Source organism: Podarcis tiliguerta (genome assembly GCF_965153285.1).
Source record: "Podarcis tiliguerta genome assembly, chromosome: 6".
In the NCBI taxonomy this organism is placed as follows: Eukaryota; Metazoa; Chordata; class Lepidosauria; order Squamata; family Lacertidae; genus Podarcis; species Podarcis tiliguerta.
In genome coordinates this window covers 16,667,848-16,684,001 of record NC_139539.1, presented here as the reverse complement: position 1 = coordinate 16,684,001, position 16,154 = coordinate 16,667,848, and the positions used below count along the sequence as shown (strand labels likewise).

Genomic DNA, 16,154 nt, shown 5'->3' with positions numbered 1-16,154 from the left:
ATTGAACTTATATTGCCAGGATCCAATCACTCACCTTGTCCTCAGTGTCACCCTTGGAATCTGCTTTGCTTGGAGATACCTTTCAATTCAAGAAAAGAAAACAATCCATGAAATGTGCAATATTCAAAACCAGACCAAACTCTTGACATGAATTGAATGAGAATTTAGCTGAAGAGAAACATTAAGTGTGCAAATTTTAAATTGGGATAGCTCAGCTCATGAGATTCCTAATCTCAGGGTCATGAGATTGAGCCCCACGCTAGGCGAAAGATTCCTGCATTGCTGGGGGTTGGACTGTATGACCCTAGTGGTTCCTTCCAATTCTATGGAGGAGGATTGGACAAAGGCCAATGGTGTTCAAATGCAGAGACAGACTTGTGTTAAGCACTGGAAAGAACAGCCTAATTGTAAAAGTAATTCAAAGCTAGAACAGCTACCTAGGGAGATTGTGAGGTATTTTTCAAAGGCAAATTAAATGGGTATCTGTCAGCAAGAAGACAAGATTGTAGAGCACCCTCCCCGCATAGAAAGCTGAAAGGGGTAAGGTGGAACCATAGTGTCAGGGAACTGCCATCAGCTCAGAGGCGTGAAGTGAAAGGGCAGTTGTGTTATAGGGAACCTCCGAAAATCTTGTGAAGCAATTCCTCTTCTGGCGAGGAGGAAAGCCCCACCTCCAGTGGAGAGGAGGTGGTGGGACCAGGGGATGCTAGGGAGAGCCTCAACACTGAGCCTGAGCAAACCGGAGAGGAGGGAAGTACCCCTTTGCCAGCGCCCACTCAGCGCAGGGAGGGGAGTTGAAGGTTGTGGGGGTCACACAACTGTTATGCTGGGGGAGGTACAAGGACCGACCACTCCCAGATTCTGCTAGCGACTGAGCCAGACATGAACTTACGACGCTCTTCACTGTAAATAGTCTGCACTAAGAATAAAGCCTGGAAAAGACAGGTCGGAGTCTTGCCTGTTTGCTCTCGAGCAACCACATCAGCACCTGACACATAGGATTGTAAAGTTGGAAGGGACCCAAAGGGTTTTGTAGCTCAGCTCCCAGTTACAGAATCCTAGCTGTAAATGATAGGGCCATCATGGCTTGTGGTGTGCCCACTCTTCTTTCCCGTTATGCTGTTCCAAGAATGCAAGAACATAAGTGCTCTGTTGGGTCAGGCCAAAGCCTGCCTGCCAGTCTGGCTCAGTGTTCCCTCGGCAGCCAATCTGATGGTTCTGCAAGCCTGCAAGCAGGGCAAGGCAAGGCAGGAGTGCATCAGAACTCTCCCCACCAACTAGGATTTAGAGGCATGCTGCCCCTGTTACTAGAGGCAATGGGTTGTCTAGTAGCCACTGATAGCCTTACTGTATTCTCCCTGAATTTGTCTAATCCGCTTTTAAAGCCATCCAAATGGACAGTCGTCACTACATCCGATTCCATAGTCTTAACTATGTGTTGTGTTCTCTCTTGCCTGCTCTGATTCCCCCATCACCATTCAGCTTCAATTATTGGCCCCAAGTTCTAGTATTGTGAGAAAGGGAGAAAAACTTCTTTGTCCACTCTCACCATACCTTGTGTAATGTTATGTTGTTATGTACTGAAGTTCTCACCCTGGGCTAGCAGGGGGATACTGCAGATAGTTGTGCAAATAAGGGATCGAAAGTGACATTCAATGATTGGATAGTTTTAGAAAGTTGCTACAGTAACGATGTACTGGAGCTCTATATAAGCAGGCTGACTGAACCCTTCAGTTCAGTTCTGGCCTGGCCTGTGAATAAACAATAGTTTATGTGTCGTCTGATATGTTCACCCACAACTTAACATATACACCTCTATCAGGTCCCCTCTTAACCACATTTTGCCTGCATAGCCCCAAATGTTGTACCCTTGCAGCTGCTCCAGCCCCTCGATCCTTTTGGTTGTCCTTTTCTAGCTTGATGATCTTCTTTTAGTGCTGTAGTGGCCATAACTGTACACAACTTTTCAAGTTTTCCATTGCCTCTAGCCATGTACATTTAGTTAGGCTTAAAAAAAAAATTGCAAAGCTTGTTTCACCAGCAGTTAAGCAATCACAGGCAATAGTGATTTCCTAGACCAAGTTTGATAGCAATCCTTTGCTTGCTGACCTTGGAGTAAGCCCCAGAGAACTCAATGGGACTTATGTCTAAATAAACATACTGTTGTGAGTTTTGAAGGGATGGGGTTACGCCGTATGCCCAAGTCCCTTCTAATTTTTGGATCTGGCAAGGATTCAATTGTTGGAATAGCCAGGCCACCTTCTTGGTGTGTTAAGAACCCTATCTGCTTTTGCATCCGGCCACCCCATGGTGAACCAGTGCACTACTTTGAACACAATATTTTTGTGGCAAATGCTGCCTACAACTAAATTGATTAATACTTAAAAAGCAGACAAAGACAAAGTGCATGTTAGGAAAGTTAAAGTTCCTTGGTAACATTTCCTGTCATATTGCAGAGATGTTTTATTAGATTTATTACACAACCCTATGCATTTTTATTCCTAAACCAGTCCCCTAGTCCTCCGTAAATGATAACAAGTTCCACTGAGCTCAGTGGACCTTCTCTCCAAATAAAGATGTCTGTGATTCCTCTGTTAATTTAGCTTTCCTTCTCCTTCCACAACATCAGAACAATTTTCCAAGGCATCGTCCACACTTCCACTTTTCTCGTGCCTTGAAAGCACAGGTCCAAGTGGTTTTCCATTTGTCCCATGCTTTCTAGACACTGTTCAGAGTGGTTTTGCCTTTGCTCTACTGCTTTCCCCTGGAAAACCTGCTCTTTAGCACTAAATCAGAACAAATGGAAATCTGCAGAAAATCCAGTTGCCATTTGTTCTGATTCAGTGCTAAAGAGCAGGTTTTCGGTGCTAAAGAGCATGGATTTTCTTGGGGGAAAGCAGTGGGGCAAAGGGAAGTGTAGATAAGCTTTTAGCTGTGCCTAGATGGAAATGCTTGTGTAGAAAATAACAAATGGTTTTAATCTGACCTTCACAGCTAATGAATAAAACATCCCCATGCACACTTAAGATATATTTTTTTCTAGTTAAATGACATTTCAAAATTCAGGTAGAGTAGCTAAATGCAAAAGAGGGCAGGGCTCCTGCTTCTTAGGTAATTGTGTAGGAGTTTCAACAGGTGTAGTTTGCATAATAAGCTACACCCACAGAAATGCCCTCTCCTATACATCTATTAAAAGTGCTGAATTACCATCATTTTTTGCATCTAGCTACACGACAAATAAATTGCTTTCTGCAACAACACCTGATACTCATTCTATTGAATATATCAGTTTTGGTTTTTCTCACTTTCTTGTTTTTCTAGTCTTAAGTTCAGTTCTTCATGTTTCCACATCAGTTTGCAGTTTTGTTTTTGTTTTGTGATCCCCCTCCCCTCCATTTGCACTTTTTGTATGCAATTGTGCCCAATATACCCATGTCTGAAAAGCATTTTTTTGTATTTTCACTGCTGTATGCATTTTTGTACACATTGCTTGGAGGAAGAACTGCCTTGCGAAATTCAGAGAAGTGCAGCTGTCAAAGGACAGTTTGATTCATGTAGTGTTTCCCGATGTGCAAATGAAATAAATTTCCCTTTAAATGCACACTAAATTGAATCCCCTGCCCCACATACATTGTTTGCAATCATTTCACGTTGTACTGAACCTTTGCAGCTTTGACTGTGTTAGTTTGTGCTGCCCACGTGATGCAAAGCACCTCTTCCCTCCTAAACGTCTCTCTGTAACCGCGGGGCAGCAATTTTATCTTGCAACAATTCATACATACACCAATTCCATTCAGATAAAGTGATGGCAAAAATCTTACCAAGGTTTTAAAGAAACTCATGATGACAGAGTCAGAGTTGTTATATTCTGTCCCAGCTGCTGCTGTCTTAACGTTCTCTGGCTTTACGTCTCCTTGAGCAAGATCCTCAGCAGCCAAGCAATTGACACCTGCTGAATCCGGCTGCAGAGTGTTTTGATTGCACTCATCTATTACGTCCTGTATAAAAAGGGAGCACAATTCAGTCAGTTCCTCGCTTGTTGAATGCCCAGTAGAAGATTGTAAAAGTAGCCTGTTTGCCACTTGCATCATGTTGCTCTCTGAGCCACAATCCTAATTCCATCCATATTTCTTCAGCCTACATATCCAGAACAATTGGGCATTTATGCAAGCCCCATCTAATATATGCAGCATTTGCCGTTGGCCGGGGGAACGTTGTTCCGAACCAGAGAGAATAGCAAATACAAGAAGCCAGGTTGCATATGGCATGCAATCTCCGTTTCTGTTCAGTGCAGCTGAACACTGAATAGCAAGCAACACATGTCTGCGGCTTTGATCTCTGAATTCTTTACTGTCAGTTCACACCACATACAGTTTACTCGTGCTCAGTTTACTATCCTTTTCCAGGAAGGCAGACACACACACACACACATTGTGCAAGTTCAGGTTTGTTGGCTTATCTGTTTAAATCCAGCTAAAAATTCAATGTTGTTTGCTTGAGGAGAGGGGCACTCTTGAGTCTGAATCAGAGGACAAGGATCCTAAATCTCTGGTGAAGTCCATTAGCCGATGAGCTCAGGGGAATGTACCTTCACAGTGGAACACCATAGCTCAGGGGCAGAGTATCTGCCTTGCATGAAGAAGGTCCCAGGTACAACCCTGGCATCTCCAGGTAAAGTCTCCTGACTGAAATTCTGGAGAGCTGTTGTCAGTTAGTGTAGACAATACTGAGATATTTATTTATTTAAAGTATTTATTTACTTTGTTTATTTAAAGTAAATACAGTGGTACCTTGGGTTACATACGCTTCAGGTTACAGACTCCGCTAACCCAGAAATAGTACCTCAGGTTAAGAACTTTGCTTCAGGATGAGAACACAAATCGTGCTCCAGTGGCGCGGCAGCAGCGGGAGGCCCCATTAGCTAAAGTGGTACCTCAGGTTAAGAACAGTTTCAGGTTAAGTATGGACCTCCGGAACGAATTAAGTACTTAACCTGAGGTACCACTGTATACATTCTCCCTCCCTCTCTCTCTCTCTCTCTCTCTCTCTATATATATATATATATATCAGATATACACAGTGGCAGAGCATTCCCAAATGTATTTCCTTACATTTCTATGCCATTTTCCTTCCACTATGGAACCCAAAGTGGTCCACATACACAGATCAGACCTACCTAGCTTCAGTAAGGTGGTGGTCTCCTGTGCCTACAGGCCATAAGAACGTTCACAAAACACTATTTTGGAAATACAGGGAGTGATCAAAATGTTGCTCTCTTCAAAATCCTTTCTCTCATTCCTGCAGACATGCAGTGCAGTCTTAAACACAATTACTCGGGATTTCCATTGGACTTACTACCCTTGAAGTGTGCTTTGGGTTACACTCTTAATAGCAAAATACTCTTTGTTCTACCACCAAGTAGTTCCCTCTGTGATCAATGGGGCTTATCCCAGGGTAAAAAGGATAAGTGCCAAGCCATTGGTCTATCTAGCTTCTTATTGTCCATGTTGATTAGCAATGGCTCGCCACAGTTTCTGAAAGGAGACATTCTCCTACATGGAGATATTGAGGATTGAACCTGGGACCCTCTTCATGCATAGCAAAAACCTCACCGCTGAGCTGTGGTCCTTCCCCATGCATAGGATTGTACCCTAATGCTGTGATCCTAAGAACAGGTTCTTGGGATTAAGTCCCATTGAGCTAAATGGTGCTTACATCTGCTTAGACACAATGCATTGTAAATGAGTAAAGCTCATCTTAGGATCCTTTTTATGGCAGGAACTTGCTTCCTTAGAGTGGGTACAAAAACTGTCTCCTCTAATGCTCTCAGAAGAACAGAACTGAACAGCTGAGAAAGCTGTTTTAGTATTTTCAGTATATAATTAATGGGATGCATAGACAGTTTAATCATCCATTAAATGCAACCTCTGTAGATATATGCTTGACCAAAGAAGTCCCAACAACCTGTGGCAAATCTGTTATTATTTTTAAATGAGGTTTCCTCTAGTATATAAGCCTGGAGAAACAATATTACATTTTCTCAGACCTTAAATGTTTGTTTTCTTTAAGAACCTTCTTCTGTCTCTAACTGTAGGCTGGAGGGAGAGTGGCAGTTTTGGCTGGGGTCAACCCTGTTTTATTGCAGCTTGCTTTCAAATGGTGCCAAAAACACCAATGTGCAAAGAAATGTACAGCTGATTGGTATGATGCACAGAAGCAAAGTCACAGTCCAAAGTTCAGTTTTGGCACCTGCTACACATCCACCCAGGGACGCGGGTGGCGCTGTGGGTAAAACCTCAGTGCCTAGGACTTGCCGATCGCATGGTCGGCGGTTCGAATCCCCACGGCGGGATGCGCTCCCGTCGCTCGGTCCCAGCTCCTGCCCACCTAGCAGTTCGAAAGCACTCTTAAGTGCAAGTAGATAAATAGGTACCGCTTTATAGCGGGAAGGTAAACAGCGTTTCCGTGTGCTGCGCTGGTGCAGGCTCACCAGAGCAGCTTCGTCCCGCTGGCCACGTGACCCGGAAGTGTCTCCGGACAGTGCTGGCCCCCGGGCTCTTAAGTGAGACGGGCGCACAACCCTAGAGTCGGACATGACTGGCCCGTACGGGCAGGGGTACCTTTACCTTTACCTTTACACATCCACCCACTCCTCCTCCTTCTGACAATTTTAAATTGATTTCATACCTTCCAGCCATTCAGTGATGAGGAAAGGGGCTCTCTTGCCTGCTTGTAACATGCACTAGTGAACATTGCTAAAATCTACCTTGTACTGAGTCAGACCATTTGGTCCATTCAGCCCAATAATGCCTACACAGATTGGCAGAGGCTCTCCAGGGATTCAGGCAGGGAGGCTTTGCCACCCCTACCTGGAATTGCTGGAAATTAAATCTTGGACCGTCTACTCGCAAGGCAGATGCTCCACTCTACACATACTCACAAACCCTTTAATATCCTCCAGAAGCACTGCTAGACCCCTCCCACACCTACTGTGTGGGGTGGGGTGGGGGGTGGGACTTAGACTTCTGCTCATATGCACCACCTTACCTCTGTGACTGAGGGGGTCCAGGGCTGTGCGACATCATTGAGGCATTTGCGCATGACGTTGGCATACACTGTGGCATGCTGATGTTGCATGTGCATGCTACATGCTGGTGTGTGTGTGGACGCCCCGCAGAATGAGCGCATGGCTGGAAAACAAGTTTGGGGGGCCCCATACCTTCTAATTGAAAATTAGGGGTGTTGGCCCCCATGGCTCCCCACACTTGGTGCCCGAGCTTCTGGTGGTCACAGCAAGAGAGGAATAATAAAATAAAATAAAATAAAATAAAATAAAATAAAATAAAATAAAATAAAATAAAATAATTTATTTATACCCCGCCCATCTGGCTGGGTTTCCCCAGCCACTCTGGGCGGCTTCCAACAAAATATTAAAATACAATAGACCATCAAACAATAAAAGCTTCCCTAAAGAGGGCTGCCTCCAGATGTCTTCTAAAAGTCTGGTAGTTGCTTTTCTCTTTGACATCTGGTGGGAGGGTGTTCCACAGGGCGGGTGCCACTACCGAGTAGGCCCTCTGCCTGGTTCCCTGTAACTTGGCGTCTAGTAGTGAGGGAACCGCCAGAGGGCCCTCGGTGCTGGACCTCAGTGTCCGGGCAGAATGATGGGGGTGGAGACACTCCTTCAGGTATACTGGACCGAGGCCTTTTAGGGCTTTAAAGGTCAGCACCAACACTTTGAATTGTGCCTGGAAATGTACTGGGAAACAATGTAGGTCTTTCAAGACGGGTGTTATGCGGTCTCGGCGGCCGCTCCCAGTCACCAGTCTAGCTGCCGCATTCTGGATTAGTTGTAGTTTCCGGGTCATCTTCAAAGGTAACCCCACATAGAGCGCATTGCAGTAGTCCAAGCAAAAGATAACTAGAGCATGCACCACTGGCGAGACAGTCCGTGGGCAGATAGGGTCTCAGCCTGTGTACCAGATGGAGTTGGTAAACAGCTGCCCTGGACACAGAATTGACCTGCGCCTCCTTGGACATCTGCAAGTCCAAAATGACTCCCAGGCTGCGCACCTGTTCCTTCAGGGGCACAGTTACCCCATTCAGGACCAGGGAGTCCTCCACACCTGCCCACCTCCTGTCCCCCCAAAACAGTACTTCTGTCTTGTCAGGATTCAACCTCAATCTGTTAGCTGCCATCCATCCTCCAACCGCCTCCAGACACTCACACAGGACCTTCACCACCTTCACTGCTTCTGATTTGAAAGAGAGGTAGAGCTGGGTATCCGCATACTGATGAACACCCAGCCCAAACCCCCTGATGATGTCTCCCAGGATAGCCAAGAGGAGTGGAGGATCAATGGAGCAAAAAAACAGCATGGATATAGGCTTCGTGCACTTAAAGGAGCAAGCACCATCTCAAGACAAAGACTGGGCATCCATTCATAACCTTTTCTAACTGCAACAAGACATCTGGAACCTGCCAAACGCACATGTTCACTTGCGGAAGAATGTATTTTGCTGGCATTGTTGCCAGATCCATTATGGGGTGACTGGGGTTTCTTTTTCTCATTGTACCTGCATGCTATGTAAAAATTCAATCTTTAAACAATAAAGAGATTTTTAGAAGAAGAAGAAGAAGAAGAAGAAGAAGAAGAAGAAGAAGAAGAAGAAGAAGACGACGACGACAAGGACCTGGTAGCCCTGGGAACATGTCTATGCTCTTCCTGAACTCAGTGGCTATGTTCACATTGCTACTTTCCAGCCTATATGGTTGGAAGCAGTCCTGCATGTGCCTGAATCCCAGTTTTTGGAAGTCACAGGAAGGGAGTGTGCTGTTGCACTCAGGTCCTATCTTTGGGCTTCCCCATGACATCTGGCTGGCCACTGTGAGACCAGGATGCTGGACTAGATAACAGGCCTTTGGCATGATCCAGCACACTTGTCTTATGATGTGGCTCTCACCACATAAGCTCTCCTCCTCGCCATTAACATCAGCAGGCAGGACAGGACTCCCGCGCTTTTAATAGTTGTGTAGGAGAGGGAACTTAAGCAGGTGTAGCTACACTTGCCGAATTTTCCCTTTTCTACCCAACTATTAGAAGTGAACAGCCTTGTCCTCTTTTGCATATATGGCCACTGTATTAGCCAGGTAAACTTTAATTTGGAACCATCACGTGCCCTCAGAACGTGGGCTAATAGGCCGCTATCAAGGTGATAGTCAGATGTGGGGATTACTGGGTTGGTTCTCCTGGTTATAATGCTTGTGCTTCTGACCTAGTGTTCCTTTTAAACTGCGGTACCTGTTGCATTATGGAACTGCGGCCTTTTGATGGACATACCTCCATGTCATGCTAAATTTTAAACGCTAGGATACTGCCCCAAATTTCACCTCAGAAAATTGTAGTGCAACTTTCGTGTAATTTTCTGAGTTAATAATGAGGTTATTAACTTGTTTTTCTTTGTCTCTGGAAACAATTAACATGGTAAACATCCAACAAATTCCAAGTTGTTTTTACATCATGTGAAAGATCACATAAAATGTGGAAACTATCAGGTAAGGAAACACCAGAGGGATTTAAGTGCTGTCTGAATGCAGCCCAACTCTTCTAAAGAAGTGGGAGATTTTATTCACAGATAGTTTGGCACTAAGAAACATCATAATGCCTTCAAAATCATGATAACGTTCAGATGGCCTTTTGAAATATGCATATTTTTTCGTTTGTTCCTATGCTTCTCCTTAGGGTACCCAGTAGGTAGATAGAACCAGCTTTGTATTTGTGTAATATTTGTGTAAGTTTTATTTCTTGTTAGTTCTTGTTGCAAATGACAGCATCCAACTGCTACATCCCAAATATTTACACTTTATTTTATTTTTGTGTGCTTGGATGTTTGCCCCTATATAAGAGCAATTTCAGGCATTGCAGGGGGTACATAATAAAGCCAAATCTACTATGAATCTATTTAGTATTTGTAAAATAATAAAAAGGTAATATTGCTTTGGTACATTGCTGAGTCTGTTCTGCCCTCTCTCCTTCCCTCCCCTTCTTATAAAGAATTTATAGAGAATGGTTTACATATTATTAAGAGGGAAACATACATCTGAGTGGGTCAATTGTGGGTTGGGGACAGAGATTCTTGATATGTGTGAAATTTTGCATGCATGGAATTGCAGTATAACAAAAGTTCTTCTTAGCTTCATGGAAAGTTCATGGAGAAAGGGCCCATTCTCCGGCTGGCATCCAATGTGTTAAATGAATCTGTTTTATTAGGCGAAAGCACAAGATAATGCCTGCTTAATCTCTCCCGCCTACCATTTTGCAAGCTGACCTCCAAAAGTTACACAGATCAGTTGGCTTGGAATGTCCTAATACGTTGTTTAGAAATGTCGTGTAATAAGAAACTTAATGCAGCGGTCAAGAGCAGCTGCCAAAAAGTAGTGCGAAGGCTTTCCAAGAAAAAATAATGTGCCGTATAGAATGTGCACATTTTTTACCATTCTTCGTCATCGTAACAATAATGATAAAGATATAAATGAGGCAAGCCAAGCCTGCAGTCATTGTGCCGCACTTGATGCGGATCAAAATGTGATATTGTGATATAAATGAATGTTTAGCAAGAGTCAGCTAATAAAACTGTGGCTTTGCAATAGAAATAATTGTTTGTATGGCAGCACCTTTATTGGAAAGCAAGCATTTTAGCATCACTTTGACATTCTCCTTTTCCTTCCATGTAGGAAGAAATCTCCCTCCTTTATTTTGATTAATTAAAGAAATAAACATTAAACTGCCAGGCCAGGCCAGGGAGGGTAGAGGCAAGTACAGAGAGTTATTCTTACTATTAAATTTGTAGTCCATTCTTCCAAGGAGCTCAGGGGTTGTGCACATGTCCCCGTCCCCACCCCCGCTATTGCTTGTATAGTTAAGTAAATCTAGCTCAGAGATCCTAGAGGTTGTAGTGAGAAGCAGGTTTTGCCATCTCTCAATGGGAGTCAATCAGAACTGAGCCAATTTCTCTTTCCGTATCATTAATCCATCATCTGCATAGCCCTACGTCTTAGGGTGTCTTCAGAAGTGCTCATGGTGAACCCGCTGCTGATCCATAGCCCTCCTACCAACTGGGAAGTAGGTAAGTACAAGAGGGGAAAAAACCCACACTGGCACTCATAGGAATGAACATTTGTACGCACCCTTAGCCATGGAGACACAGAGAGAACGTGGAACTCCTTATTAGACAGACAGACAGACAAGAGCCCTCTTCAGGCAAAGCATTAGCCTAGCAGCAAAGGCAGTGTCCTTGCTCCACTGACACCTCCATTGTGGTTTCAGTTGCCTTCAGTTGGAAGGCGCAAGTATGGCAACGAGCAGTAGAGGTGGCACACTCATACACACTGGTCCTTCCCTCGCATGTTTAGCACTAGGCTAACAATGCCCGAAGAAGGCTAGATATATAATATAAAGTCTGCATACCTCTCTAAAGACAGCCCCTAACTGGAGATGTATGTGGGGAAAGAGGCTGTCCCTGGAAGCCAGAAAGAATTCTGGAAGCCCAAAAGCTTGTTTGTATATCTCTCTGTGTGTGGCAACTTTGACACAACAGGGGCCTAAAAGAGTTATGAACAGAAAGGCTTAGATTTGTGTGTTGAGTGGGTTGGGCTTTTTGGGGTAAGCAGATGACAAATAAGACATCTGTTGGTTTCATAAGCATTTCTGATAAATAAAATTCCTGGCTGAGCTGCTGGAGAAAGGCCACAGAGCTATGCAATAGAGTGGGATTCAGTCACATACTGGCAAATTCTGGTTGCGCAACAATGGTTGGTTGGGAGAGCTTGTGCAACAAACCCACTTTTCCCAAAGACCAGAGTTTCTGCAGTAAGGAAAGTGATGGAGAAATGTACTAGAAAGTGTGAGATAACACTTGCTTCGATTCAACATCATCTAACCTCCCCACAAGCAAATCAGAATGAATGCTCAGTAAACAACCAGCAATGTCTCATCTACCTGCAAACAAATCAGGATGAATGCTCAACAAACAGGTTATATGGGAACGTGCTGAGAGAGAGAGAGAGAGAGAGAGAGAGAGAGAGAGAGAGAGAGATGGCTATTCTGAGGATGGTCATTTCACTATTTGTCCTGTCAGAGCTGCTGAGACATTTTGATGCCTATGGCAAAAGACAAGATGGCTACCTCTCCCAGTTACAAAAATCCAACCGTATTGGTTGCTGAACCTTATTTCAGCACTGGCAACAGAGCATCCTTCTTCACCACACCTGAGGATTCATTTGGAGCAGGCATGTCCAAAGTTTGTTTCTGGAGCCTAATCCAGATTTAATCCGGCCCCCGTGGCAGTATATGTCCTGGGCTAAAAGCTCAACAAGTTTGGTCGGCCCTCACGCATGTTCACTTCATCAAATCTGGCCCTCTTTGAAAAAAGTTTGGGCACCCCTGATCTAGAGGGTGCATAACAGGCCACATAGCTCATACCGCTCCATTCTTCAAAACCTCACCACCAATCCACATCCTCCAGTATCTGCGCCCTGGGGCTGCCATGTCACTCTGCTTAATGGTCTGGCCCTGCAGTAATCATCTATAAATGGCATTTCTGTGCGCTGCTCTGGTTTCGCCAGAAGCGGCTTAGTCATGCTGGCCACATGACCCAGAAAAACTGTCTGTGGACAAACACCGGCTCCCTTGGCCAGTAAAGTGAGATGAGCGCCGCAATCCCAGAGTCGTTCTCGTTCACAAGTGGACTTAACTGTCAGGGGTCCTTTACCTTTATATCATCTATATCTATTTGGGGGGGGGGTATAAAATCTATATTACCAGAGGGCGGGGAGTCAGCACTACCCATTTATTTTTTGTGTGCATACAGAATATTCTGGTTATTATAAAATGTGTATGTGTTAGCATCAGCTCTGCCATTTTGGGTGGGTATAATGAGAAGCTATATGAAAAGCTTGTATTCTTGCCAAGCCCTTTTTTGTTCCCATGAAGAGCACGGCTCACTCAGTGAAACATTTCAGTCACATAATTTACCTTGGCTTGAATAGCGAACGCTTCATCGGTTCATGAATCCTGCCCTTGTTTTAATTATGCAGCTTCCTGAATGTAGTTTTGTGGCGCTTGAAAATAAGGCCATGGTTCAGCCAAACACAGAATGCCTGTGTAGTTCCTAGACTGGAATCTAAAATGGAGGCATCTCTCCCTCTCTCTCTTTCCCTCCCTCTCAGCAATGTTAGTTGTTGTTTGTTGGCACTGTGACATGCGGGGAAAGCTTTGAAGTGATTAAGCTCCCACAGAAGCTATCAGTCATGGCTTACTTAAAGAGTGAAGTGTGCCTGAAGCAAAATCTGGAAAATTACGATTAAATCAAATATTTAGACTTCCAGTATAAATATCTCATCTGTATACAGTAATCAGACGTTCGGCTTTCTGCCGTCTGTCAGAGGCCAAAGATACCAATTGTTGATTACCAAAAAGTGTGTTGATTACCACTGAGCTTTTTATTTGAGCCTAATTCTGCCCACCTGAACACTTGTATAAATAAACCACTTCGGAATTAATGGGAAGTCAAATAAGAGCTGCAGATTGCATTTATTTCAGGAGATATGTCTGGAAAAGTAAAGATCTGCCTCATAAAGTTTATAGCTTGATGGCAAAATAAAAATCATTAGCATTTTATAATACTTGGAATTTCAAGTTCTACACACAGGTTTTTTTGAGTAGAATCTCAACAAACAAACAAACAAACAAACAAACCCTGCTTCCTATACATTATCTCAATAACCGTATCCTGGCAGTAAGCACGCTATGCTCAAACTGCTTCTAGTTACCAATAAATATTGCTGTTTTCTGGGATGCATCCATGGAAAATAATTGGGTGATATCTAACTAAGTCAACGGGCCCATTCTGAACATTGCTAATGTTGGATATCATTCACTGTTGCTATCTTTTGCTCTTTTGTATGCCTTCTTTAAAATTTTAGTGCTATAAGGACCAAAGTAAAACACAAACATTAATTGCATGAATGCAGTTAAAACCCATGGTTTGGTATATGTAAATAGGAGCTATAGAAATACCCACGACATTTTGCTGCCTGAAGCACAGGGCAATATGGCATCCCTCTCATTCCAGGAAAAGAATTTGACTAGATTGGCAGCTGAATCTTACTTCAATACAAGTGACAGAAAAACTTCACTCACTGCACCAGAGGGCTTCAGGGTAGCTTTGAGGATGCAGTTCTGAGCTCCAAAACATTGCCAACCCTTCCTGCTGCCCAAAATCTGTTTCTTGAGCCACCTGCCTCACTTCATTCCACAAAACTTGACTTTACCAACTGGACCAATAAAAAACTAACTGTGAACCCAAACCATGGGATGAACCACTACCAATGCTGTTTCATCCAATCAATAGGGGTAGTCACTGTGGTGACGTACAGATTTTTGTTGGACTACAACTCTCATCAGCTCCTGCCAGCATGGCCAATGATGATGGAAGTTGTAGTCCAAGAACATCTGGAGGACCCTGTGTTGGCTCCTCTTGCTGTACGGTGGTGGTGAATTTTGTCTAGTGTGGCCTGGTTAGGTCTTTTCAGTTTTCTTGCCTAATGAATTACTATGTCCCATAGCATGGTGACAAAGTGTAATGTAGTTATATGTCAGTAAACAGCCAAACTAGAGAACTGAAATATGTCAGAAAGACAAAGGAGAGTAATCAGTTAAATTTTCTGCAGAGGTTAAGGGCCAACATAGAGGGGATATAGCTTCTCTCTCTCTCCAAATTCATAGTTTCAGAGTTGGAAGGGACCCTGAGGGTCATCTAGTCCAACGCCCTGCAATTGCAGATGTGCTTGGGTGGTGTGCATTGCACCAGGGCCATAGCTGGGGAAAACATTTTCCCAATCTCACTTGTTTCCCTTATAGTGCTACTTGCCTTATCATGCAGAACACACAAGTACTTATGTCCTATCACTGACATTAAACACAGAAGATCCAAGGTTCAATCCTGGCATCTCTGGTTAGGAAAAGACCTGGTGACAGAAAGACCTCTGAGATTCTAAATGACTGCTGCCAGCCAGAGTAGACAACACCAGGCTGGGTGGATCAATGTTCTGGGTTGGTATAAGATGGATCCCTATAAGAAAAATGTAATCGGATGAAGGTTAACCATAGCCGAAATCCAGTTTGGTTTGTGTGTGCTTTAAAAAAGAAAAAAAAGTTGGGATACCCAAGAACAGATCATTCACATCTTATTTAGTTTGACCCATTGATAGAAAGGCATGAGACTTTGGAGAGCTACTACCAGACAGTGTGGATAGTCTACAGCTAAATGTAAAGGCAATAAATGAAGCCTTCTAACTCTCAGTAATGGAATGAGCCACATAGGATTCTCATTCCCCAGAAGTTTTTGTTTTTTTTTAAGCCATCAGAATGTTTGGGGGTTATATATGAAGTGTCCAAAATATATGTTGTTAGAAATAAAAGCTATTGGGTCTTTACACTCAAAATTTAACTGCAGGCAAACTCAAAACCCAACATAAAAATAAAAAGGTGGGGTACAAGAGAGATTATTTTAAAAACTCCCCCCCCCCCGATTCACAGAATCCTATTAGTAGTAATTCCACCTTTTATTTTAAAGAGCAACCTGCACAATAAATAGAGTTTACTTCTTTACAAGCAGTTGCTTGTAAAGAAGTAAACTCTATTTATTGTGCAGGTTGCTCTTTAAAATAAAAGGGTTTAGTTCAAAATGCATGGCTGAATTTAAACTGTAGAAATGGTTGTAATCTCAAGAGTATTATCCAGAAATTGCTCTAGGAAAGTGAATGAAGTCTACTTTGGTTTCACCTTGCCTTCTCCGTGTATATAGTTTCATGGTGAAACTCTATACATAAATTTGGTGGCACCTGCCTCACACTAAGGTCACCACAAGTTGACCAATGGCTGAATCTTGAACACCAAACCCAAAGAAGATAAGAACGCAAAAACACAAGAAGAGCATTGGTAGAAATGTCTCCAATTTTCACAACTTTTCTTATGAATGAAATATTTCAGGTAGTTGACATTGTCACCACACCTTCATTACCATTCAGTGAGACTAGGGCAGGGAGCAGGCAATGATGCTCAGTGGGCCAAATTTGGCTTCTGGGCTCCTAG

General features: G+C 43.5%; 1 protein-coding gene across 7 annotated transcripts in view; it reads right to left on the bottom strand.

Annotated features, from left to right (window-relative positions):
- The window catches only part of BCAS1 (brain enriched myelin associated protein 1), a 53,508-nt gene that overhangs the window by 22,110 nt on the left and 15,244 nt on the right, over positions 1–16,154 (bottom strand). For all 7 annotated transcript variants that reach the window (XM_083446902.1, XM_083446903.1, XM_083446908.1 and 4 more), the window contains exons 5-6: positions 3,822–3,998; positions 35–79 (exon numbers count right to left, since the gene is read on the bottom strand). In XM_083446902.1, the coding sequence (XP_083303028.1) occupies positions 35–79; positions 3,822–3,998 (222 nt within the window). The remainder of the gene's footprint in view (positions 1–34; positions 80–3,821; positions 3,999–16,154) is intronic.